The sequence below is a fragment of the Chiloscyllium plagiosum genome, unplaced genomic scaffold, assembly GCF_037043375.1.
Source record: "Chiloscyllium plagiosum isolate Xiang-an unplaced genomic scaffold, Cpla_swu_hap1 HiC_scaffold_6, whole genome shotgun sequence".
Taxonomy (NCBI): Eukaryota; Metazoa; Chordata; class Chondrichthyes; order Orectolobiformes; family Hemiscylliidae; genus Chiloscyllium; species Chiloscyllium plagiosum.
The window spans coordinates 110,403,900-110,430,757 of record NW_028270144.1 but is presented as its reverse complement, the minus strand read 5'-3'; the positions used below and the strand labels follow the sequence as shown (position 1 = coordinate 110,430,757).

The 26,858-nt window shown below is 44.8% G+C and overlaps 1 protein-coding gene across 4 annotated transcripts in view; it reads left to right on the top strand.

The window, feature by feature from the left end:
• Positions 1-26,858, top strand: part of atp10a (ATPase phospholipid transporting 10A) — a 369,418-nt gene that overhangs the window by 297,506 nt on the left and 45,054 nt on the right. For all 4 annotated transcript variants that reach the window (XM_087988354.1, XM_087988355.1, XM_043692276.2 and 1 more), the window contains 5 exons: positions 332-462; positions 2,140-2,392; positions 6,173-6,390; positions 7,044-7,238; positions 11,022-11,580. In XM_087988354.1, the coding sequence (XP_087844480.1) occupies positions 332-462; positions 2,140-2,392; positions 6,173-6,390; positions 7,044-7,238; positions 11,022-11,580 (1,356 nt within the window). The remainder of the gene's footprint in view (positions 1-331; positions 463-2,139; positions 2,393-6,172; positions 6,391-7,043; positions 7,239-11,021; positions 11,581-26,858) is intronic.

Sequence of the window (26,858 nt, the reverse complement as noted above, 5' to 3'; positions counted from 1 at the left end):
AATTAGAGCAAACACTGGCCTGTGCCGTGCAACTGCTCTAAGATTCCGTGCACTCTGATCGGTGTCCCAACACATTGACTGCTGGCTTCAGACATCACTGCCACTCTCAGTCCTCAGGGGTCCATCCGCTGCAAAACATGATTACAGAGAGCTTTGATTACCACTGCCATCCATAACTTCAAACACGAATCATTTTTACAAGACCTTTGTAGAACAAATGTTAATGACTTATTGGGATAAGCACTCTGAAATCACTCAGTAGAAAATGTACTGTTTTACCTTGGTTGGGTTGGCAGCATTCCCTAACATTGTTCTTGTTTGTATTACATAGGCCATGGACTTTGGGTGGCACAGTATGATGATGAGCGGCCAGTATTTGATGTTCCCAGCAGTGATGGCAAAGCTTTATCTCCTGCTTTATCTGGATTATATTTGTTCTTCACAATGATAATTGTCCTACAGGTAACATGGCTGATCTGCTTCATTTGCACAACTCTTCTCGTAAAAAGTTATTCTCCATAATCATCCAGCAGCATTGTCCTGGGTTGAAGTCTTTTGTAGGAATTTCCCACATTTCCAAAGCTAGTAATGCCTGTCGTGACTGAAGAAATAAACCTTGCAAGCCCAAAAAAGGCAATATAACATCCCCAATGCCCTCCGGTGCAGCATTGGTAGTTATTTTTTCAGCTTTCTAGCTTCCTGAGCTCTGAAATTTCCCTCCCTGAAACCCACCCTTTCTACATTCTACTTTACAACTCTTTTTAAAACCAACATCTTTGAACAAGATTTCAGCCTTCCTTCTTTGCCCGGTTTGGCGCCAAATTCTAACTGATAACGGTCCTGTGATGCACTTTGGAAGTGTTGTATTAACAGGACTTAATAAATACAAGTCTTTCTAATTTATATTCTTTGTTTTGTACTTGCCTTGTTGCTATAAAAATGTATTGCTCAAATTTAGAAACTTTCAATCCATCTGCACAGTTCTGTCAAACGCTTCGTGTGAGGAGGATTCCATGCACTGCTACCCCCATGTTGAGTTCAGCAGCTAAAGACTTTAGTGAGACCTACAATGGTTTTATTGTAAATCGATAATATAACACGCACATCAGTTTCCAGCTTTCCATTCTGGATTCTTTCCCTGCCCAGAATCTAGCATGCACTGGGGCAGAGTCCAGCTCACTTTTTTTTGTCACTCAACTTGTACAGACATGGAATGAGATGTGTTTGACACACACACATGTAATCAGACCTTCTCGCCCAGAAGTAGGGACACTAGATTCTAAGAACTCAGCTTTATTTTTCCACCAAGGGAAAACCCAGGTGCTTTGATTAATTTCACCAAACTTACAAAACACCCATTTAATCAAATGATACTATTGTAAAGATAGGCAGCATGGTGGCTCAATGATTAGCACTGCTGCCTCATAGCATCAGATTCTCAGGTGAAATTCCAGCCTCAGGTGACTATCTGTCACATTTGCACATTTTCCCCCTGTCTGCGTGGGTTTCCTCTGGGTCTCTGGTTTCCTTCCACAATCTAAAGATGTGCAGGTTAAGTAGTTTGGCCATGCTAAATTGCCCATAGTGTGCAAGTTAGATGGATTAGCCATGGGAAATGCAGGGTTGGGGGAATGGGTGTGGGTGGGATGCTCTTCAGAGGGTCGGCGTGGACTCAATGGGCTGGATGGCCTGCTTTCAAGCTGAAGGGATTCAATACAAGCAGAAGATACTCCAGGTGATGTAAAAGATGTCACAGCAGTAAAAAAGATGATCAGGGGAATAATACCTGATGTAGTGACCAATATTGATTCCTCACTCAGCATCATGAAAATAGATTACCCTGTTACTAGTCAAAGAACTGTTGTTTGGAATCTTGCTATGTATGAATTTCTGCTGGATTTCTTAATTAGCAACAGCAACTGAATATCAAACCAATGTCTGTGGTTTTAATACACATTGGGTTGCTCTGAGATCAGGAAATGCTCCAAGTAAGTGCAAGTTAACAATCTCCTTGAAGCTCATGTAGTAACATTACTGAGCTGGAAAAATGCTTTTCTGGAAATCAGGTTGCTGTTATTCTAACAGTGGAATTGTTCTGCTGTGATGCTATAATTTTTTAACTTAATTATTTTATTGTAGGTGTTGATTCCAATCTCACTGTATGTATCCATTGAGATTATTAAAATTTGCCAAGTGTTTTTCATCCATCAAGATGTGGACCTGTATGATGAAGAGACTGATTCTCGTCTGCAATGCCGGGCACTAAACATCACAGAAGATCTGGGACAAATACAGTATATTTTCTCTGACAAAACTGGAACGCTCACTGAAAATAAAATGGTGTTCCGAAGATGTACAGTGGCAGGGGTTGAATACTCTCATGACGCTAATGGTAAGTCAGGTTTGCTGCTGGTACTAATTATAGCTTTAACAAGTCTGACTCCATATGTGACCCTACTCCCTTGTACAGCGCTATCAGATGTAAATCTGTGTTTGATCCCTAGTTTGTTCTGAATGTTTGAGCAGAGGACAAAAATGGGGTTATGTGCAGATATGTCCAGTGCCTAGGGGGAGCATACATTGCAGTATGTAGCTGTATGGTGCTAGACCCCAGTGGAAAGTAAATCATTTTGTTTAACTTGCTATAATCAAGTCGATATTCTTTCCCGTTTGGCTGTCTGTGTCACGACAATGCAGCCTCCATCTGAAAAGTTGTATCTGTAATGTCCGCTGTGTTGTAAAACCCGTTATGGTCACCTTCACCAGCTCAATGAAATCCCAAAGAGGAGGCTTTACGCTTTATCTGATCATTTATCCCCATCCATCAGGGAAGGGAAGAGGTTATAGTAACAGCCAGAAAAGCAGTGAAGTTGTGGAGTGCACCCGACAAAGAACCCTCCACAAGCCAGCCTATGTGTGAAATGGTGTGAAACACACAATGATTGTTGCTAGGCTTCACTCTATTTTCTGAGCGAGCAGCATCAGAATTGTAAGCAATCTTACAATATCGATTCTGATGCTGTGTAGTTTACAGAGAATACAGTTCATGATATAGTTTATATAGATCCTTCTGTTTAAAACAATCCTTCTCCACAGTACTGTCGAGTGCCTTCTACTCTGTAAGATGTATCTATTATCCACAGGGCGAATGCATTTCTGAAAGTGTAGCGTATTAGATAGAACCACATATCTTGTCTAGATGTTTCTTTTTTTAATTTTGGGAGATCTGAGCTCTGCTCTTTTGAGTCAAATATCAGACCGGAGCTGTCTGGTGGTAGTGCCTCATTCAGATTGCACTTTGGTTACTGTGCTCACCATTGGTATAATCAGCTAAAGTGAGGACTGCAGATGTTGGAGATTAGAGTCGAGAGTGTGATGCTGGAAAAGCACAACAGGCCAGGCAGCATCCGAAGAGCAGGAGAGTCGACGTTTCAGGCTAAAGCACTTTGTCAGGAATGTGGTTTGTGAGCCGAGGGGGTAGAGAGATAAATAGGGGGCGTGTGGTGCTGGATGGGGAAGGTAGCTGAGAGAGCGATAGATGGATGGAGGTGGGGGTGATGGTGATAGGTCAGAGAGGAGAGTGGAACGGATAGGCAGGAGGATGGTCAGGTAGGACAGGTCATGAGGGCTTTGGAAGGTTGGATCTAGGATAAGATGGGGGGAGGGGACATGAGGAAACTGGTGAAATCCACATTGATGCCATGGGGTTGGAGGGTCCTGAGTTGGAAGATGAGGCGTTCTTCCTCCAGGCGTTGGGCGGTTACGGAGTGGTGATGGAGGAGGCCCAGGTTCTGCATGTTCTTGGCAGAGTGGGAGGGGGTGTTGAAGTGTTTGGCCACAAGGCAGTGGGGTTGGTTGGTGCGGGTGTCCTGGAGATGTTCTCTGAATCGCTCTGCGAGTAGGCGCCCTGTCTCCCCAATGTAAAGGAGACCGCAACGGGTGCAATGGATACAGTAAATGATATGTGGAAGTGCTGGTAAAACTGATGGATGTAGAAAGCTGTTGTGGGACCTTAGATAGAGGTGAGGACGGAGGTGTGGGTGCAGGTTTTGCAATTCCTATGGTGGCAAGGGAAGGTGCCGGGAGGAGAGGGTGTCCTGGTAAGGGAGTGAGAACCTGATGAGGGAGTTGCAGAGGGAATGGTCCTTACGGAAAGCGGATTGGGGTAGGGAGGGAAATTTATCTCTGGTGGTGGAGTCTGTTTTATGGCGGAGGATGATGCAATATGTACGGAGGCTGGTGGGGTGGAAGGTGAGGACTGGGGGGTTCAGTGCTTATTGCGGTTGGAGGGGTGGGGTTCGATGGCGGAGGTATAATGGGGTTCGGTCCGACCCTGGACAGATTATGGAGAAGCGAGTTTTGAGAAGATTTGGAGGAGGTCTGGTTGGAATGCCATGCTTCTATCAACAAACACATCGAGTTAGACCCATCTACCATCCCCTGAGAAAAGGAACAGGAAGTGACTTCACCACAGGAAATAACATCTCCACAGGAAATGACATCACCAACCCACAGAAACCCAAACATATAAATCGAAAGCAGGAATTTTCAGCATTGCTTCGCGTGAGGTCCAATGAAGATGCTACCTAGGAAGCTAACGAAATGTCTGGAAATGAACCTCCCAACTCACTGAGCAAACCTACATCCAGATTATGGAGAAAGATGAGGAAGCTAATGCCCTGTCATAGATGGGCTAAACTATGAGAAGTGATATGATAAACAAAAGATTGTATTCATCCTCATCCAGCCAGGTGTGAAGAGTCTGTAGGGGAACAGGAAATTAATTATAGGATCAGGAAAGTAAATCTGAACCAATTCTTTTACAAAAACCAAAGCTGCAGAAGTTTACAAACACAAATTTTTGAAGGTGCCAGGGAATTAATAAGACTTTTTTTTTATTGCTTGGATCCCAGCTTTTATAAATAGAATCACAGCGTATAAAATCAAACAACTTATGTAAAACTTTCATAGGTTTTTAAAATGCATTCACGGGTGAGGATGTACTGGCTACACCAGCATATATTGCCCATCCCAGAGGATAGTTTAGAATCAACCTAATTTCTGTGGATTTGGAGTCACATATAGTCCAGACCAGGTAAGGATAGCAGTTTCCTTCCCTGAAGAGCATCAGCAAACCTGATGGGGTTTTCCTGACAATCAGAGCCGTGATGATCAGCAATGGATTCATGGTCATTATTAGGCTCTTAATTACAGATTTCTTTTTCCATTGATTTCAAATTCCATGATCTGCTGTGGTTGGATTTGAACCCAGGTCCCCAGAACATTTCCTGGGTCTCTGAATTAACAGTCCATCAGTAATACCACTAGGCCATTACTTGCCCGAAACTGGATAGCTGTCAGTTGGAGCCTCCCATGCCATTCTTGACCTCACTCTTGAGGTAGAAGTCATGGACTTGCAGAGGGAGCTGAGGTGATTTGTTGGGATTATATGAGGAGTTTGGTTGCACAGGGTGACTCTAAAAACTGGGGTTGTATGTACATGAGCAAATGTGAGTCGGGGGACAGAATGGCCAAGAGGGGCTCACAGGGCAGAGGTGGTCTTCCCCCAGTGGGAGTGCCCTCCGTAGGGAAATAGTGGTGCTCTCCCAAGGCAACTCAGATTTAAAAAAAGGAAGGAAGAGATATGTATGTGGTCATTAATTGGCCACTGAAGGGGCTCAAGTTGCCTAAAGATGGGCAGGCCACTGACTACCACCTCCCTGGTCATCAGTAAAATACCAGCAATCGTAGAAAGTGATAACCATGAAATCCGCCACTATCCAGCCAATTTTAAGTCGCTGCCCAACTCCCAGGCAGCTCCTTGAATATGTTTCTGCTTTACCAAAGTGAACGCCGATGGGTTAATTCCCTAGTGTAGTCTCTTGGAATCAATGTTTTTCACTTTCTCTCACACTGAGCCACATATGGGGATTTCCAAGTGGCAGTGTTTCTGACAGTGATGAGAGAAGTTACAGAATGATCCTGGAAAATATTCAAGACAGTAGGTTGTCCTAATGTTTTCATCTAGTAGCTAGAGGAAGGAGATCAAGCAGGAAGAGTAAATTGGGAATAAATTGATGGAAATATTGTCTTATTTTGGTTTCTATGCCATTTCAGTGGTTTGTGTTCATATCTTTATCATTTTAATGTAAAAACTTTACTCTTCGAACAGCAAAGAGATTGGCTATGTACCAAGAGCCTGACTCCGAAGACGAGGAATGTATGTCTAAATCGGGAACCATACCAAGGTGCGACAGCACGTCCAGTCACCAGAGTGCCAAATTTGTTCACCGAACACAAAGCACCAAATCTCATCGGCGTACAGGCAGCAGGGCAGAGGCTAAGAGGGCCAGCATTCTCTCCAAGCACACTGCTTTCAGCAGCCCCATGGTCAGTATACATTATACACCAGAGCTAGTTCAGGTGCATCCTTTACAACTGGCTGGGCTGGATAGCTCTGCTATAAGAATGGTGTACTTTGAGCACTACACATTGTATGTTTGCAGTTTAAGCTCAATGGAATTTAGGGGGATGGATCTGATTGGAATTTACAGAATACTGAGTGGCCTGGATGGAGTGGGCATGGAGAAGATGTTTCCACTAGCAGGAGAGACTAGGACCTGAAGGCATTGCCTCAGAGTGAAGAGACAACCCTTTAGAGCTGAGTTGATACGAGGAGGAATTCCTTAAGCTGGAGGGTGGTTAATCTGTGGAACTCATTGCCGCAAAAGTCTGTGGAGCCAAATGACTTTAAGACAGAGGTAGATTAGAAAGGGGGTTAAGGGTAATGGGGAGAAGGCAGGAGAATGAGGCTCAGAAATATATCAGCCATAATCGAATAGCAGAGCATACTTGATGGGCCAAATGACCTAATTCTGCTCCTATATCCTTCTATATGGCGTAAGTTACATGGTATGGCCTAAATGAGATCCAGTCATATATTGTGCTAATAGGTTGTTAGCATTGGGAGTACACTGCAGTACAGAAATTTGCTGTCACTTTGTTTTCCAGAATGTTCCATATGAGGTGTTATTTATTTCTAGGAAAAAGATATCACTCCTGATCCTCAATTATTGGAAAAGGTGAATGAATGTGCTGGTCAGCTGGAAGTTTTGAGACAACATGGTCACCCGTTGAGCTATCTGACCCCTGAACTATCTGACATCATTGACTTTTTTATAGCACTGACTGTCTGCAACACCGTGGTGGTTTCATCTCCCAATCAGCCACGACACAAGGTATGTTCTGCTCATTCATCTCTGTCCCTTCTGCTTTAAACACAACTCTTGCATTGTTGAATTCACATTTGGGTCTATCCATTGAGCTGAAGGATGTTCTGATTTCAGAATAAATGAGCTAGAATAAGCAGCTTTCATTTGATGCAGCTTGCTTTATATTTTTATTAGCATCACAGCTGGCCCAGTCTGAATAAATTACTAACTACAAACTGAGCAATGTGTAGAATGATTACAACACGCCAAGTACTATTGTAGTATGGAGAAACCTAGGGGTTCTTGTACATAATTCTTTAAAGTTTGCATCACATGTAGACAGGGTGATTAAGAAGGTGTTCACCTTGCCTTCATTTCTCAGTCCCTTGTTCCTCAGTATGAGAATCACATTGAGATTGCACAGGACATTGATGAGACCTGTAGTCGTAGATTTGGTCACCGAGCTGTTGTGTTTGTCTGCAGACATTTTGTCTCCCCACTAGGTGCCATCATCAGTGCCTCTTCCATAAAGTATTGATGGCCTGTCCCACCTGGTTTTTTGGTACTTCCGATTCTGTGTCTGAGTCGTTGGTATATGGGGTCCGGTTCAATGTGTTTATTGATTGGTGAGGCCTGTTCTGGAGACCTGTGTCCCGTTCTGGTCACCCTCTGTTACATGAAGGATATTACCAAGCTGGAGAGGTTTCAGAAGAGGTTTACCAGGATGTTGCTGGGTATAGAAGGTTTGAGTTATAAAGAGAGGTTGGATAGGCTGGGACTTTTTCACTGGAGCATAGGAGGTTGAGAGGTGACCATACAGAGGTTTATAAAATCATGATGGGTATAGATAGTTTTAATGATAAGTGTCTTTTCCCTAAGATAGGAAATTTCAAGACTTGGGGGCATAATTTTAAGGTGAGAGAAGAGAGATTTTAAAAAGCCATGGGGGGCAATTTTTTTCACACAGTGTGGTTAATATGTTAAATGAACTTCCTGAGGAAGTGGTGGATGTGGGCACGGTTAAGATGTGTAAAAGACACATAGATAAGTACACGAATAGGGAAGGTTTTGAGGGATACGGGCCAGGAGCAGGCAGGTGGAACTAGTTTTGTTTGGAATTATGTTAAGCATGGGATTGATTGGATTGAAGGATCTGTTTCCATGCTGTATGACTCTATGACCTATTCCTTTCCTATTTTATGTCCCAAATGATTTTGAATAGACATTGTCAAAGAAAACCAGGTGGCCTGTGGTAAGCTTTAAGTTCAAATTTGAAAGAGATGGTCAGGTTTCAGTTTGGCTGAAAAAAATGATGTTTGCAAAATTGAATATTTAATTCATACAACACCAGGTTGTAGTCCTACAGGTTTATTGGGAAGTACCAGCTTCCGGCATACAGTTCCTTCTAAATAAACGTGTTGGACTGTAACCTGGTGGCGTGTGATTTTTAACTTTGTCCACCCCCGTCCAACACCGGCGCTGCCACATCATGAATATTTGATAACATTGCTTTGTACACATGTCTCTGAGCCAAACTTACATAGTACGTCTATAAAGCCCAGATTGTCTTGCCTCACATTTTTAGTAACCAATGACATTTTACTTTCTTTATAAATTAAATTCCAAATGGTGGCTTTTCTCCATTGTCTGACAGCTTTCTCCGTTTCTCACCTGAAGACTCATTGCAAATCCTCACGTAGCGATTTTCCTGCCAACTCCTCCTGTGCAGTCTCCACCTCACTAAGTTCAGCCCAACCTGTAATTCTTCAGATGTGAGATGAGAGCCTCGGCATGTTCTTTTCCTTCAAACCCTTCCCCCAAAGCCCCCAATCCCTATGGAAAGGCCACTATAGAGTCTCCCAGTATTATTCCAGCAGAGATCAGCTAATTTAGCACAAAGCCATAGATCCTCGTACCTACGTGACATTTTTGTCTTATACTCCCACATGGGGGCATAAAATGTTTATTTCTCTGTGAAAACCCAGCCAAGGACAAGAACGTGTCTAGAAAAAGCTTTCATCTAATGTTCCCAACTGTTCATTAGAGAAGGAGAGGAGAGATAGAGAGTGCATGTTGAAAGATATCAGATCGTGTTGGATGGTTAGATACTGATGGTGTGAAAGAGTGGCCTAAATCACAACACTTACATGGAAGATACAACCAGACAACTAAAAGAAACTGCTCATTCTAATAACCACAGGAGATGCTGGAGAAACTCAGCAGTTCTGACAGCATCTGTTGAGAGAGAAACAGTCAATGTTTCAAATCCAGTACAAATTCTTCAGAACTGAATCATTCCAGACTCAAAACATTAACTGGTTTTCATTCAGTATTTAATTCACTGCCACATCTTTTCTAAGGCATGCCCAACTTGGAGATGTGTTGCCCCTCTCTCTGACAGGATTTCAGATAAACAGTTCTGAGGAAGAGTCACTAAACCCAAAACATGAACCTTGATTTCTCTCCACAGATGCTGCCAGACCTGCTGAGCTTTTCCAGCAATCTCTCTTCTTGTTGCTGTCAGATTTGCTAAGACTTTCCAGCATTGTCTGCATTTGTTTCAGAATTCCAGCATCTGCAGTTTTTGCCTCTACTTGACCCATTGTTTTTGGCAGGGAACAAAAGAGTAGAATGAATAGCTGTATTTAAGTCAAACTGCATAAAATTCCACATTTGCTTTTGATAGGCTGACAAGAATAGTATTAGAGTCAAAAGTGTGGCACTGGAAAAGCACAACAGGTCAGGCAGCATCCGAGGAGCAGGAAAATCGACATTTCAGGCACAAGCCCTTCACCAGGAATGAGGCTGGGAGCCTTGGGGGTGGAGAGATAAATGGGAGGGGGGGTGGGGCTAGGGGAAGGTAGTTGAGAGTGCAGTAGGTGGATGGAGGAGAGGGTAAAGGTGAAAGGCCGGAGGGGAGGTGAAGCGGATAGGTGGGAAGGAAGATTGACAGGTGGGACAGGTCATGAAGGCAGTACCGAGCTGGAAGATTGGAATTGGGATAAGGTGGGGGAGGGGAAATGAGTAAACTAGTGAATTCCACATTGATGCCATGGGGTTGGAGGGCCCCGAGGCAGAAGATGAGGTGTTCTTTCTCCAGGCATCGGGTGGTTAGCAAGTGGTGATGGAGGAGGCCCAGGATCTGCATGTCCTCAGCGTAGTGAGAGGAGGAGTTGAAGTGGTCAGCCATGGGGCGGTGGGGTTGGTTGGTGAGGCTGTGCCGGAAATCTTCTCCGAAGCACTCTGCGAGTAGGCATCCTGTCTCGCCAGTATAGAGGAGAACGCATTGGGAGCAACGGATACAGTTAATGATGTGTGGGAGGGCAGATGAAACTTTGATGGATGTGGATGGCTCCTTTGGGGCCTTGGACGGAGATGAGTTTCAATGTTTGGACACAATCGTGCTGTAGAATCATAGAATCCCTACAGTGTGGAAACAGGCCCATCGGACCAACAAGTCCACACAGACCCTCCGAAGAGTAGGCTACTTGTTAACTTCTTGAAGAAAGACAAAGGCTTCAGAGATAAAACAGAAATTGCTGGAAAAGCTCAGCAGGTCTGGCAGCATCAGTGGAGACAAATCAGTTAACGTTTTGGGTTGAGTTACCCTTCCTCAGAGCAGGATCTGAAACGTTAACTCTGATTTCTCTCCACAGATGCTGCCAGATCTGCTGAGCTTTTCCAGCAATTTCTGTTTTTGTTTCTGATTTACAGCATCCGCAGTTCTTTCGGTTTTTATTAAGGCTTCAAGGGTATTTCTCAGCCCAGGATATTTGCTTTTCTGACGACGCTTGTGTTAATTCTCTGCAGGCTCGCGTCCGATTTGAGTTAAAATCTCCAGTCAAGACTTTAGAGGATTTCATCAAAAGGTTTACCCCCAGCCGCCTGACTTCAGGTTCTAACAGCAGTAGCTCGTCCAGTCTTTCCACCAGCAAGTCACTCTACAGAGTCTCGTCCAGTGCCATTTCCTCTCCTTCGGGAGACGTTACCTTATTGAAAATGAGTGAAGAGCTTGGCCGATCTCCCCAGAGGGAAAAGGACGAGAAGGTCTTGCGAACAGGTGCGGTGAGAGACGACAGGGACAAAGATGGAGAGCTGAGGTATGAGGCCGAGAGTCCAGATGAGGCTGCTCTTGTCTACGCAGCCAGGGCCTACAACTGTGCCCTGGTTGAGAGACTACCCGAACAGGTGACCGTGGAGCTGCCCCATGTAGGAAAGTTGGCCTTTGAACTCTTGCACACCCTGGGGTTTGACTCTACCAGGAAGCGGATGTCGGTCGTGTTGAGGCACCCACTCACTGATGAGATTGTCGTTTACACCAAAGGGGCAGATTCTGTCATTATGGACCTCCTTCAGCAGCCTTCCACAGGTATGCAAATATTTCTCCTTCTCTCTTCATATGCTAACTTTCTCTTGACAATGCAATGGCTGAAATATCGAACTTTCCCTGTACTGTGGGGGGGCGGGGGGGTATCATACCTTGGGCTGAGTTCTTGTTTCCTAAGGGTGCACTCCCTCCAGGCACCAATTTTCTGTCAACCCGTCACAAACTGGTTTTTTGCAACTTCATTTCACAGACCTTGTTAAATTAGAATCGTGTCATGTGCAATCCAGAAGCACAGGCAGGTTCAAGTAAAATTCCAAATTGTCCTTTTAGAAAAAGACAATGAATTGCAAATAGGTAAGTAATATTCTTGCAAAAAAAACAACTTGTACAAAGACAGTGTAGTTTGTTTAGTGCTGTGCTTACAACTACAGTGGAGCTGTCTGATTAAAACTTAAAGATAAACTATGGAGACAAAGTAGAAGAGGTATTAGAATCGGGCTGAGTCACATTAACAGTGTTGGAGCAAAGTAACCACTTAGCATCTCTCAGGGATGTGAAAAAGGAGACAGAACTGAAGGGTCATTTACTTTGTACAGAGAAATGATATTCTGTGTCCTCCTTATTCTCTGTGTTGTAATTGTGTTAGAAAATGGCTACATATTTTTGTTCAGGCTGCAACAATATATATAGCTGCAAAATCCAGAGGTCAAAACATTCTCTTATTCACAACTTTGTAGCAGCAACATTGTGACAACCTCATGAAAAAAAACAGTTTTCAGTTTTTGGATCAAATGCCACTCAGGTGATATTTCTGATTTCCCAACATACAGAAAACTTTGGGAACCTTCAAAACTATATTTCTACTGTTGCCTCTTATAATAACCAAAGCATTTTCGCCCATCTCACGTTTAGGAGATGGGAGAATTTTTGTATCATGTAATACTTTCCACGGAAGATGAACTGCAATTGTCAACAATAGGGCGACACAGTGGCTCAGTGGTTAGCACTGCTGCCTCACAGTACCAGGGTTGCAGGTTCAATTCCAGTCTCGAGCGACTGCTTGTGTGGAGTTTGCACATTCACCCTGTGTCTGTGTGGGTTTCCTCTGGGTGCTCCGGTTTCCTCCCATAGTCCAAAGATGTGCAGGTCAGGTGGATTGCTCATAGTATTAGGTGCATTAGTCAGAGGGAAATGGGTCTGGGTGGGTTACTGTTCGGAGGGTCAATGTAGACTGGTTGGGCTGAAGGGCCTGGTTCCACACTGTAGAGAACCTAATCTAATCTAAACTGGGAGCCCAAGTAATGTTAAAGGCAAAATACTGCCGATGCTCAAATCAAACGTGGAGGAACTGAGCAGGTCTCCTTGCATCTGTGGAGAGAGAAACAGCTAATGTTTGAGTCTAGTATGACTGAAGAGTCTTGGAAAGTAGGTCCTTTTTTATACCTTTTGATAAAGGTGGCGGAATAGCAAAAGGGCACATGGTAGTCAGGCCCAAAACTAAAAAACAAAGGATGTTGGAAATCAGAAACGCAAACAGAAACTGCTGGAAAAACTCAGCAAGTCTGTCAGCATCTGTGGAGAGAAAACAGAGTTAACATTTCAGGTTCAGTAAACCTTCAGGTCTAATACAAAAGACACAGGGGTTGCTATTGGTGCAGAAAGAGAGAGAAAGATGTAAAATGGGTGTAAATTCAAATGTGAAAAGGAGAGAATGAGTCCTTACTACTCAGTGCAAAGTAAACAAGATGCAAACACTTAACAGCTGTGAGGGAAGGAGAAGGGAGAGAATGTAAGAAAAGTGAAGGGTAGCCATAATGCAGGGCGAAAGTGGGTACTGCAGATGCTGGAGATTAGAGTCAAGATTAGAGTGGTGCTGGAAAAGCACAGTAGGTCAGGCAGCATCCAAGGAGCAGGAAAATCGACTTTTCAGGCTAAAGCCTTCATCAGGAAAGGACTGATGAAGGGCTTTTGCCCAAAACGTCGATTTTACTGTTTCTCGGGTGCTGCCTGATCTGCTATGCTTTTCCAGCACCATTCTAATCTTGACACTAGCCATAATGCAGTCAGCTTCTGAAGTTACTTGAGTTCAACGTTGAGCCCTCAAGGCTGTAAAATGCCTGGACGGAAACTGTGTTGTTACGTTGAACAAGGGAGTCCAAGGTTATGGAAGGTAAGGTAGGAATGTGGAGTTGAAGCTACAGTCGGATCTTATTGAATGGCGGAGCAGGTTTGAAGGAGCAGATTGGCTCCCCCTGGTCTAATTCATATGGCCGTATCCCGGACCTTGTTGGTGGCAAGAGAAACCTAGCTAGTGTTTCAGGTCATCAGAACAGTTCCTGAAATTGAAGCTAGTTTGATTCTCTCTCTCCACTGTTTCTGTCTACCTTGACCCATCATTTCTTAATTTTCAACACTTCTATCACATTGCCTGTTCGCTTCAGATCAAGTCAACATCATAGTGAACCTGTGTTGGTAAAATGAGCAGGTTCTGCTGGTGATGCGACCAGAATTCCTCCATGACCCCAAGTGAGATTATACAGTGATTTATTTATTCCATTGAGATTTGTGGATATTAATGTGAGCATCACCTTAACAGAGATGTTAAGGATAGATGTCTTCATCCAAAGGGAAGTGAGGAATTAATTCTCTGCCACTGAAAGCGGTTGAAGCCAAAACATTGAATGTTCCCAAGGAGGAGTACATCTCATTCTGAGCACGAAAGGGATCAAAGAGATTAGGGTGAAAGTGGGAACAGCGTACTGAGTTGGATGATCAGCCATGGTGGGCCAAATAGCCTACTCCTGTTTTATGTTTCTATATCAATTGGTTGCCTTACATGGTTACATAAATAATATTTTCAGACCCCCTACGAAAGTAATAAAATGCTAAATAAATACAAATCTTTTTACCTTTCCTTCCATTCCTTATAAAAAGATGATTCTTCAGATCGAATTTAGAGTCGACACATCTTCCAGACTGAATTGATACCAGAAGCCAAGATATAATGCATTGAGAAAGTAGATGGAACATGCATCAAATTATACAGTCCAACTGCTGATCATTTCTAATGAGATGGAAATGTGTTGCTGGAAAAGCGCAGCAGGTCAGGCAGCATCTAGGGAACAGGAGAATCGACGTTTCGGGCATTAGCCCTTCTTCAGGGCTAATGCCCGAAACAGGAGAAACGTCGATTCTCCTGTTCCCTAGATGCTGCCTGACCTGCTGTGCTTTTCCAGCAACACATTTCCATCTCTGATCTCCAGCATCTGCAGACCTCACTTTCTCCTCGATCATTTCTAATGGACTATCAGCTTAAGGGATTGCATATTGATTTGAAGCAGTGGACGGTTTGTATTGTAGGTGAGGTGACTGCCACAGGAAATGCTCAGTGGAAACTTCTCAGTCATTTCTGTACCTTTTATATTGTGAATCACTGATAAACTAGACACAACTTGAGAACACTTTACCAGAGTTAGGATAAGATCTCTGAAGATTCTCAGAATGAGAGGTGAGGGGAGTATGAAGCTTTAAATATTACCTAAAACCACAAGAGAGAAACTTCAGTACAGTCATTAGAATTTTGCATAACTGAACAGGAAATGATGACGTATGATTTAAAAATAAATTTGAAGAATGTACCATTTGTCCCATTGCCACTCCTTGGTGTGCAGAAGGGAGACTAGTTTTGCTGAAGAAATGCCACATGGAAGGAATCTATTTTGCTGACAACCTTGTTTTTGTCAAGGTACTTGTTAGCTGTGAGAATTCTTAATAGCCAGCAAATTGAGTCGGCTTGTTGTAAATCAGAAATGAATGTTCAGCTGTCGGTCAAAAACATAATTTGGTTTTGCAGAAAATAATGCATGTGTGCATCCCTGCGCTTGAATGGTTTGCTAATAAAACAGGTTCTGATAAGTAACGTAGGACCTGAGAGCAAACCCACTGCACCATTCAATAAGATCTAGTTGCAGCCTCAACACCACTTTCCCGTCTACGCCCATAGTCCTTGACTCCACTGCCTGTCAAAAATCTCTCCAACTCCGCCTTGAATAAATTCACTGAGACAGCCGCCACCACTTTCGAGAGAAGTGATTTTATAGCCTACCCATTCAGAGATGTTATCACATACCTTTTTGGAGTAGGTGGGACCTGATCCCAGGCCTTCTGACCTTACCACTGTGCCACTAGAGCCCCGCCATGCTTTTATAGTCCGTTTCCTTTACAATAAGAACCAATATTCCATTTGCCTTTCTAATTACTTGCTGCTACTTGAACACTCACTATTTCTAATTAATGTATCAGGACATGCAGATCCATCTGCTCCATGGAGCTCTGCATTTCCTCTCCATTTGAAGGAGCCAGTGTTGGACTGGGGTGTACAAAGTTAAAAGTCACACAACACCAGGTTTATATGGAAGCACTAGCTTTTGAAGGCTTTGAAAGCTCGTGTCTCCAAATAAACCTGTTGGACCATAACCATTTGTTGTGTGAGTTTTAACTTTGTCCATTTCAGTCATATGCTACTGTTACATTCTTCCTGACAAAGTGGCTTTGTTCCCATTTACTCTCACTGTGTTTTTGTTTTGCTGCTGTTTACCAATTATTTCCTTATCTATGCTATTTAACTATGTGATCTGCCTGTATTGCTCATAAAACAAAGCTTTTCACTGTGCTATGGTACACGTGACAATAAATTCAATTCATTTCAATTCATCTGCCAATTTATTTTGCCCACTGACTCGACCTATCTATATCGCTTTGCACACACTTCATCTCATCCTGACTACTTACATATACTGGTGTCTAATGTTCCCTCTAACTTTTGCATTACCTTGCACTTTAAAGGTGTAGCCACACATCCATGAGTCTTGAAAGGAACACTGCTTATGTGGCCTGTTTGTTTTATATGGCGCAGGTTCCCAGTTGCTATATGATCACACACTGGCACAGCTTAGAGAATGCTGTTGGTGCCATTGGCAAATTTAACTACCAAACATTTAGCCTCTGTATCTGTGACATTAATTGTAAGTGGTTGAGGAACCAAAACTGTAGTAACATCCTACCAACCCAAAAAAGACTAACACAACACTCTGTTTCCAGTTTGCTATCCAGTTAGTTACACTACAGTGTTACCACCACTTTCCCCCACACCATGTGCTCTTATTTTTAATATGGCATTTCATCAAATGCCTTTTGGAAATCCAAGTACTACAGCTACCAATTCCCCTTTTGCTAAAAAGCTGGAATATTTATTCCTTCTACCTGCATGTTGTACTCTGAACAATACTCTCTGACTATTACATTTCATCTGGCAACTGCAAGTTCCTGAAAAGTTTGCCCTGAAGTTCTTGGTGACCCCACCTCATTGCCTTCAGAAAGTTCCTTGAAATTCACCCTTCTGTACAAATGTTTGATTGTCCTTTCTCGTGTCTCCTTTGTCTCAGCATTTGTCCTGAACAAAATCAGATAAAGTCGTGCTGCAGGACGGGGGCCTGTTGTGGTCTGGTATCTATCCTATATGATTCCATCTTTTGGTCCATAGCTCTGTATTTCAGGTACCAACAGTAGATTGCAAATAAAACCAGGGCTTCTGCCTCAACAAGCGTTTCCAGGAATTGAGTTCCAGTTCCCCTCGCCATGATCTCCTCAACCTCGCCACAATCCATCCACTATTACGTTAAACCTGTGTCCTCAACTGTGAGTTGTTTAATTGTCCACCAACGTTCATTACTAGATGTGGTACAACATTGGTTGTGGGATTACTTATTGTTGCTTGGCACACAAGTGCGCTTCACTGGGTTGACACCTCTTTTTCGGTTTGGCCTGGTACTGCTCCTGGCCTACTGTCCTACTCTTTTCATCAAACCTTGCTTTGATTCATCTGTCACTGGCTGCTTATGTCGTCTGGCACACAAATGTGATCACATTTCCCCTATTTGGTCCTGTTCCTGGGCCTGCACTCCTCATCGAAGCAGGCTTGATTCCCCAGCTTGGTGGCCATGGCAGAGTGAGCGACATGCTGGGTGCACAAGATAGCAATCTGTGGTTGAATACAATTCTGCCAATAAATCCTGGCCTAGCCAACAGATGCCTACAGTCAATGAATGAATGAATGAAAGAATCCAGTGACTTATCATTCAAAGACATGCATTAAATTGCTACTCTTACAAAATAAATACCCAATGAACTCACCAATAAAAGAGAAGACTGAATCATTCAAATGTAATTGGATATTTAATGGCTTAATTATTGACATACAATCTCTAGAACATAGAACAATACAGCATAGAACAGGCCCTTCGGCCCACGATGTTGTGCCGAACTTCTAACCTAGATTAAGTACCCATCCATGTACCTATCCAAATGCCGCTTAAAGGTCGCCAATGATTCCGACTCTACCACTCCCACGGGCAGCGCATTCCATGCCCCCACCACTCTCTGGGTAAAGAACCCACCCCTGACATCTCCCCTATACCTTCCACCCTTCACCTTAAATTTATGTCCCCTTGTAACACTCTGTTGTACCTGGGGAAAAAGTTTCTGACTGTCTACTCTATCTATTCCTCTGATCATCTTATAAACCTCTATCAAGTCACCCCTCATCCTTCGCCGTTCCAACGAGAAAAGGCCGAGAACTCTCAACCTATCCTCGTACGACTTTCTCTCCATTCCAGGCAACATCCTGGTAAATCTTCTCTGCACCCTCTCCAAAGCTTCCACACCTTTCCTAAAGTGAGGCGACCAGAACTGCACACAGTACTCCAACTGTGGCCTAACCAAAGTCCTGTACAGCTGCAACATCACTTCACGACTCTTGAATTCAATCCCTCTGCTAATGAACGATAATACTCCATAGGCCTTCTTACAAACTCTATCCACCTGAGTGGCAACCTTCAAAGATCTATGTACATAGACCCCAAGATCCCTCTGTTCCTCCACCTGACTAAGAACCCTACCATTAACCCTACCAGCGCATTCTTATTTGTTCTTCCAAAATGGACAACCTCACACTTGGCAGGGTTGAACTCCATCTGCCACTCCTCAGCCCAGCTCTGCATCATATCTAAGTCCCTCTGCAGCCGACAACAGCCCTCCTCACTGTCCACAACTCCACCTATCTTCGTATCATCTGCAAATTTACTGACCCACCCTTCGACTCCCTCATCTAAGTCATTAATAAAAATTACAAACAGCAGAGGACCCAGAACTGATCCCTGCGGAACTCCACTTGTAACTGGGCTCCAGGCTGAATATTTACCATCTACCACCACTCTCTGCCTTCGACCGGTTAGCCAGTTTTCTATCCAATTGGCCAAATTTCCCTCTATCCCATGCCTCCTGACTTTCCGCATAAGCCTACCATGGGGAACCTTATCAAATGCCTTACTAAAATCCATGTACACTACATCCACTGCTCTACCCTCATCCACATGCTTGGTCACCTCCTCGAAGAATTCAATAAGACTTGTAAGGCAAGACCTACCCTTCACAAATCCGTGCTGGCTGTCCCTAATCAAGCAGTGTCTTTCCAGATACTCATAAATCCTATCCCTCAGTACCCTTTCCATTACTTTGCCTACCACAGAAGTAAGACTAACAGGCCTGTAATTCCCGGGGTTATCCCTATTCCCTTTTTTGAACAGGGGCACAACATTCGCTACTCTCCAGTCCCCTGGTACCACCCCCGTTGCCAGTGAAGACGAGAAGATCATTGCCAACGGTACTGCAATTTCCTCTCTTGCTTCCCACATAATCCTAGGATATATCCCGTCAGGCCCGGGGGACTTGTCTATCCTCAAGTTGTTCAAAATGTCCAACACATCTTCCTTCCTAACAGGTATCTCTTCTGGCTTACCAGTCCATTTCACACTCTCCTCTTCTACAATACGGTCCCTCTCGTTCGTAAATACTGAAGAGAAGTACTTGTTCAAGACCTCTCCTATCTCTTCCAACTCAATACACAGTCTCCCACTACTGTCCTTGATCGGACCTACCCTCGTTCTCGTCATTCTCAGGTTTCTCACATACGCATAAAATGCCTTGGGGTTATCCTTGATCCTATCCGCCAACGATTTTTCATGCCCTCTCTTAGCTCTCCTAATCCCTTTCTTCAGGTCCCTTCTGGCTATCCTGTATCCCTCCACTGCTCTGTCTGAATCCTGTTTCCTCAACCTTATGTAAGCCTCCTTCTTCCTCTTTACCAGACATTCAACCTCTCTCGTCAACCAAGGCTCCCTCACACGACCATTTCTTTCCTGCCTGATAGGTACATACATATCATGGACACGTCGTATCTGCTCTTTGAAAAAGTTCCACATTTCCACCACATCCTTCCCTGACAGCCTATGCTCCCAACGTATGCTCCTCAAATCCTGCCTTACAGCATCGTAATTTCCCTTCGCCCAATTATAAAATCTACCTTGTTGTGCGCACCTATCTCTCTCCATAACCAAGGTGATAGTCACAGAATTGTGGTCACCATCACCAAAATGTTCACCCACTAACAAGCCCACACTTGTCCCGGTTCATTACCGAGTACCAAATCCAATATGGCCTCCCCTCTGGTTGGACAATCTACATACTGCGTTAGAAAAGCTTCCTGGACACACTGCACAAACACCGCCCCATCCAATCTACTTGATCTAAAGAGCTTCCAATCAATATTTGGGAAGTTGAAGTCGCCCATGACTACGACCCTGTGGCTTCTGCACCTTTCCAAAATCTGTTTCCCAATCTGTTTCTCCACATCTCTGCTGCTATTGGGGGGCCTATAGTAAACACCCAACAAGGTGACTGCACCTTTCCTATTTCTGACTTCAGCCCATACTACCTCCAGAGGCAGATCCCCCTCAAACTTCCTTTCTGCAGCCGTTATACCATTTCTAATTAGCAATGCCACCCCCCCCCCCTCCTTTTTTCCCACCCTCCCTAATCTTACTGAAACACCTGTAACCAGGAACCTCCAACAGCCATTCCTGTCCCTCATCTATCCACGTTTCCGTGATGGCCACAACATCGTAGTCCCAGGTACCGATCCACGCCTTAAGTTCACCCACCTTATTTCTGATACTCCTTGCGTTGAAGTATACGCACTTGAGCCCATCTCTGTGTCCGCAAGTAGTCCCTGTCAGTGCTACCTTCTCCACAGCCTCCCTACAGTCTTGGGCATCCTGACACACAGCTAGCTTACTTGCTGGACTACAAGTCCGGATCCCATCCCCCTGCCAAATTAGTTTAAACCCCCCTGAAGAGTGCTAGCAAACCTACCCCCCAGGATATTGGTGCCCTTCTGGTTCAGGTGCAACCCGTCCTGTTTGTACAGGTCCCACCTTCCCCAGAATGCAGTCCAATTGTCCAAATACCTGAAGCCCTCCCTCCTACACCAGCCTTGCAGCCACGTGTTCAACTGCACTCTCTCCCTATTCTTTGCCTCACTGTCACGTGGCACCAGCAACAACCCAGAGATGACGACTCTGTCTGTCCTAGCTTTTAGCTTCCAGCCTAACTCCCTGCGCTCCTGAATGACCTCCCCACCCCTCTTCCTACCTATGTCGTTGGTGCCAATGTGTACCACGACTTCTGGCTGCACACCCTACCCCTTAAGTATTCTGAAAAAATTGACTGAAATTCTCTGACTGAAAAAATTGACATTCACAACTGTTGTATAATTGGAGATTTCTTTTAAACATTTTTCTGTCGGTTTTTCTCATTCTATCTCTTTCTCCATTGCGTTCTGTCAGGCCCACCCTCCTTCCCCTCTCTCTCTGTCAGTCCCACCCTCCTTCCCCTCTCTCTCTGTCAGTCCCACCCTCCTTCTCCTCTCTCTCTCTGTCAGTCCCACCCTCCTTCCCCTCTCTCTCTGTCAGGCTAACCCTCCTTCCCCTGTCTCTCTGTCAGTCCCACCCTCCTTCTCCTCTCTCTCTCTCAGTCCCACCCTCCTTCCCCCCTCTCTCTCAGTCCCACCCTCCTTCCCTCTCTCTCTGTCAGTCCCACCCTCCTTCCCCTCTCTCTCTGTCAGGCCCACCCTCCATCCCCTCTCTCTCTGTCAGGCCCACCCTCCTTCCCCTCTCTCTCTGTTAGTCTCATCCTCCTTCTCCTGTCTCTCTCTGTCAATCCCACCCTCCTTCCCCTCTCTCTCTGTCAGTCCCACTCTCCTTCTCCTCTCTCTCTCTGTCAGTCCCACCCTCCTTCCCCTCTCTCTCTGTCAGTCCCACCCTCCTGCTCCTCTCTCTCTCTGTCAGTCCCACCCTCCTGCTCCTCTCTCTCTCTGTCAGTCCCACCCTCCTTCCCCTCTCTCTCTGTCAGGCCCACCCTCCTTCCCCTCTCTCTCTGTCAGTCCCACCCTCCTGCTCCTCTCTCTCTCTCTGTCAGTCCCACCCTCCTTCCCCTGTCTCTCTCTGTCAGTCCCACCCTCCTTCCCCTCTCTCTCTGTCAGTCCCACCCTCCTTCCCCTCTCTCTCTGTCAGTCCCACCCTCCTGCTCCTCTCTCTCTCTGTCAGTCCCACCCTCCTTCCCCTGTCTCTCTCTGTCAGTCCCACCCTCCTTCCCCTCTCTCTCTGTCAGTCCCACCCTCCTTCCCCTCTCTCTCTGTCAGTCCCACCCTCCTGCTCCTCTCTCTCTCTGTCAGTCCCACCCTCCTTCCCCTGTCTCTCTCTGTCAGTCCCACCCTCCTTCCCCTCTCTCTCTGTCAGTCCCACCCTCCTTCCTCTCTCTCTGTCAGTCCCATCCTCCTTCCCCTCTCTTTGTCAGTACCACCCTCCTCCTCCTCTCTCTCTCTGTCAGTCCCACCCTCTTTCCCTCTCTCTCTGTCAGTCCCACCCTCCTTCTCCTCTCTCCAGGAGCTGGATATTTTTGGGCCTGTGGTGGAAAACTTAACACTTGGAGGTTGGTGTTAAACAGGGGGAATGTAATTTTGGGATGAAGCCTTGAAGCATTCCTGCTGCTTGGAATGTTTCTCATGGGTAGCCTGGGAATGGGATTGCCTCGGAATGGGATTTTCTGGCTACTGTACAGAGGAGGCCAACCATTTGCAAAGTTAAACTTGAATTCGGGCAATTTTGTGGCATGTGACTGATCCACTAACCATGTGGAGGCCACCAACGCTATGTGGGCAGCTTCCCTGCAGCATGTCAAGGAGCCGTTGGAGGCTTATGCTCCCACGAAGGGTCTGTTTATGTAAATGGACACAGGAACATCCGATACACTTCACTGGCAAGATTTCCCCTCTACTCTGTTTGAAGTATTGGACAAGATCCTTGTGTTTGTTGCATGTTGTACAACCCAGTGAAGATGCATTATCACACACATGAAAGTTTGATTAAACCATCTTAAGATCATAAGATATTGGAGCAGAAGTGGGCCATTCAGCCCATTTGGTCTGCAACACTATTCAATAACATTTTAGCAGATCCGATAACTGTTGACAGTGCTTTCTTGCCTTTTCCCAAAAACCCTTGATTCCCCTACTGATTAAAAATACACGTATCTCAGTCTGAATAACTCAATTATCCTGCCTCTACAGTCCCCAAAGAATTCCACAGATTCACTATCCTTGGAGAGGTGAAATTCCTCCTCATTTCTCCTTATTCTAAGATTATGTCCTCTGGTGTATAGTTTCCTCTCAGGGAAAACACCTCTTCCCATCTACCCTCTCAAGACACTTAAGAGTCGTATAAGTTTAAAGACATTTGACACTATCCAGGACAAAGCAGCCTTCTTGATTGGCACCACATCCACAAGCATCCACTCCCTCCACCACCGACACTCAGTAGCAGGAGTGTGTACTATCCACAAGATGCCCTGTAGAAATTCACTGAGGCTCCTTAGAAAACATCTTCCAAACCCAGGAACCAATTCCATCTTGAAGGACAAGGGCAACAGATACATGGGAACTCCAGCACCTACGAGTTCCCTCCAAGACCCTCACCATCCTGACTTGGAAATATATCGCCATTCCTTCAGTAATGCCAGATCAGAATTCCCTCCTGAAGGGCATTGTGGGTCAACCTACATCTTGTAGATTGCAGAGGTTCACAAAGGCAGTTCACCACCATCTTCTCAAGGGCGACTAGGGACAGCCAATAAATGCTGGCTCAGCCAGCGGTGCCCACATCCCATGCACCACGTAAATGTTTTTAAAGGTCAGGTCATCTCTCTTTCTTCTAAACTCCAAGACAGGAGTACAGGCCCACCCTCATCGGCCTCTCCTCACAAGAAAATGCTTCCATACTGGTATCAGCCAAGTGAACCTTCTCTGGACTGGCTCTACTGCCAATATATCTTTCCTTAGATATCAGGATCAGAACAATTCAGAGGTATGTATCGACGAGTGCCTTGTGTAGTTTTAGCAAGACTGCCTTATTTTTATATTCCATTCCCTTTGAAATAGAGGCCAACATTCCATTTGACTTCCTTGTTACTTGCGGAATTGAGAACATGCAGAACATATTCTTTTGTTTAAAGCAGCATCTTCTCTTGTATTTTTGTTCACAGTCCAACAAAAGTAAAAACAAACGGTCTCCATAGCCTCCAAGGAGACTCACAATTGCATTCCCTCACTAGCCTCAGCAGCACCCACCTCTCTCTCGGAGGGACTACTAGGCTTTATAGGGCAGCACGCCCTCTGCCCAGATTAACATTAGCAGCATTAGGATCCCTTGCCATCAGTAGGTTCGATGCCACCCTTGGGCGACTGTATGTGTGACATTTGCACATTCTCCCCGCATCTGCATGGGTTTCCTCTGGGTGCTCCAGTTTCCTCCCACAATCCAGATTGGCTAGATTGGTCGTACTAAATTGCTCATACAGGAAGTCCCTGGGTTACGAATGAGTTCCGTTTTTAAGTCTGTTTGTAAGTCGAATTTGTACGTAAGTTGGAACACAACAATTTTTACGCTATCCGACTTAAAATGGCGACATTGGCGTAGCATTGTTCTCCTCCGGGTTGACAAATCTCTGAAATGGCACAGTGCTTTGAGCATCACACAAAATAGTCCGCCCATTCATTAGTACGAACCATTACATGTAACTCAATTTTTTTCAACAACAGGCTTTATGGAGGTTGGCCCCTAAGTATGGGCGTTTATAACCCAGGGACTTCCTATGGTTTGCATGCTCGGTGGGTTAGCCATGGGAAAGGCAGGGTTATAGGGTAGTGGAGTCGATCTGGGTGGGATGCTTTTCGGAGGTTGGTGTGGCCTTGATGGGCCAAATGGCCCATCATGCTGTAGGGACTCTCTTCATTTAGCTTTGGCAAACAGAAGTTGAATCAGACAGTGGGTTCTGTGCTAAGTACTGGTCAGTAAGGGTAGTATCTGTTACAAACCTGCTGGTCATAAAAGCACATCTTCACAGAGGAGCAGTGTCATCTCTGGGTGCCTTGGCCAATACTCTGCCCCTCAAACAACTTCACAAATGGGACATTATCACATTGTTGGCTGTTCAAAGCTGCTGAGTGCAGAATGGCTGCTGCATTTCCTACCTTACAGCAGTGACTCATATCAGAAAGTGATTCATTGATTGTGCAGTGCTTTGGGATGCCCTCTGGTCAGGGTGTATTTTAAATAAATAATTCCAATGTGCGAAGGCTGATCTTTCTAAAAGGTGGAGAAAAATCTGTCTTGAATGTTTTCTGATCATCCAAATCACAAAAGTAGGCAAAGGTAACACTTACGTTGATGAGTGAGATGCATCCAAGAAAATAAATCAACTGGGGTGATGCAAATTTTAATAAGTAGTGTGGAAAGGAATCGACATTTTAGAGAGGGTGAATGTCTGCATTAAGATAATGCAAGCTTGAATTTGTTTGTGATTATAACCCACCATTGGTTTTATTTGTTTAATTGCTATGTCACACCGGGATGCCAGTGCATGGCCTTCATTTCAGCTGGAAATATGGTCAGTTTATTTGTCTGGGGCACCAAAAGTGAAGTGTCTGGAAAATGAGACGCGGTTGGAAAGTAAGCGATCTCTCATTGAAGACTAAACCTTTTCTCCCAGAGGATCTCGAGTGTGTGGAATTCTCTTCCCCAGAGAGTGGTGGAGGCAAACTAATTAAATAAAAATATTGAAGCAGGAGTCAGCTGTTTACTCTTTGGCCTCCTCTGCCATTCGGTATGATCGGGGTAAATGTAGAGGAATGGGTCTGGGTGAGTTACTCTTCCGAGGGTCGGTGTAGACTTGTTGGGCCCAAGGGCCTGTTTCCACACTGTAGGGAATGTAATCTAATCTAATCATACCTGATCATTCAACCCTGTGCCCTTTTCCTGTTTTACCCTCAAACCCTTTGGCACCTTTCGCACTAAGAATTATAGTTAACCCTTTCAGAACATTGAGTGTTTTGGCCTCAACCACGATCAGCTGCGATCTTATCAAATGACAGTGCAGGCTCACAGGAGCCATCTGCCTATGAATGCATCAATAGAGAGAGTGCAGAAGCACTTTGGCCGCAAATTGGAATGGGGGAATTTAGCAACGTCACATGTGACCGACCTAGTCCTTGTGAACTGTGTGTCACAACTGGTCTTGGTCGGTGTGTTGATGGTATGTGAACGGTTCTGCCTGGAGCTAATTGCTGTCTGGTGACTGAAGCAGCAAAATCAATTTCTGTAAGGTGTCATCTGAGTCAGGACTCTAACACATAACTCAGTGCTGCTCTCCTTACATCCTGCTGAAAGGGTTTTGGAACATACAATTCCATTCCATATGTTTCTTCTCCGGTTCAGACAGGAAGGAATGTCTGCCTTTGATGGAGGGATCAACGTCCAAGGGGTATAGATGTAAAGTAAGAGGGAAGAGGTGTAGAGTGGCTGTGAGGAGACATTTTTCTTCACCTAGAGGGTCGTGGCAATGTGGAACTCATAAGGGTGATAGGGACAGAAACCTTCATGATGTTGAAGCAGTGTTTAGTCGTGCATTTGCAATGTCAAGGCAATGGGCCAAATGCTGGAAAATGGGATTAGAATAGATAGCTGCTTGTTTTTGACCAGTGCAGACTCAGTGGGCTGAAGAGCCTCTTTCTGTGCTGTAGATCTGCATGACTGTCTGACCATATTCATTAAGAAACCTATGCCTACAGTTGAGTTTTATTTTTGTTATATTATAGTGGAAACACTGTTGTTCTGAAAGTTTCATGTCTTTATTTTTCTAATTTTTTTGAACTAGGAATTTGTAAAATCTGTGAGGGGTGAATGTGGGATTGGAGAGATGCGTTGCAACATTTCTCAGGGTGACTGCACAACCTATCCTACACGGAAAGGCAGTTGGTGTCCTTGGAGATGGCGAGCTATGGTTTATTTTCAAAACCCCTTTTTGGTTCCTTC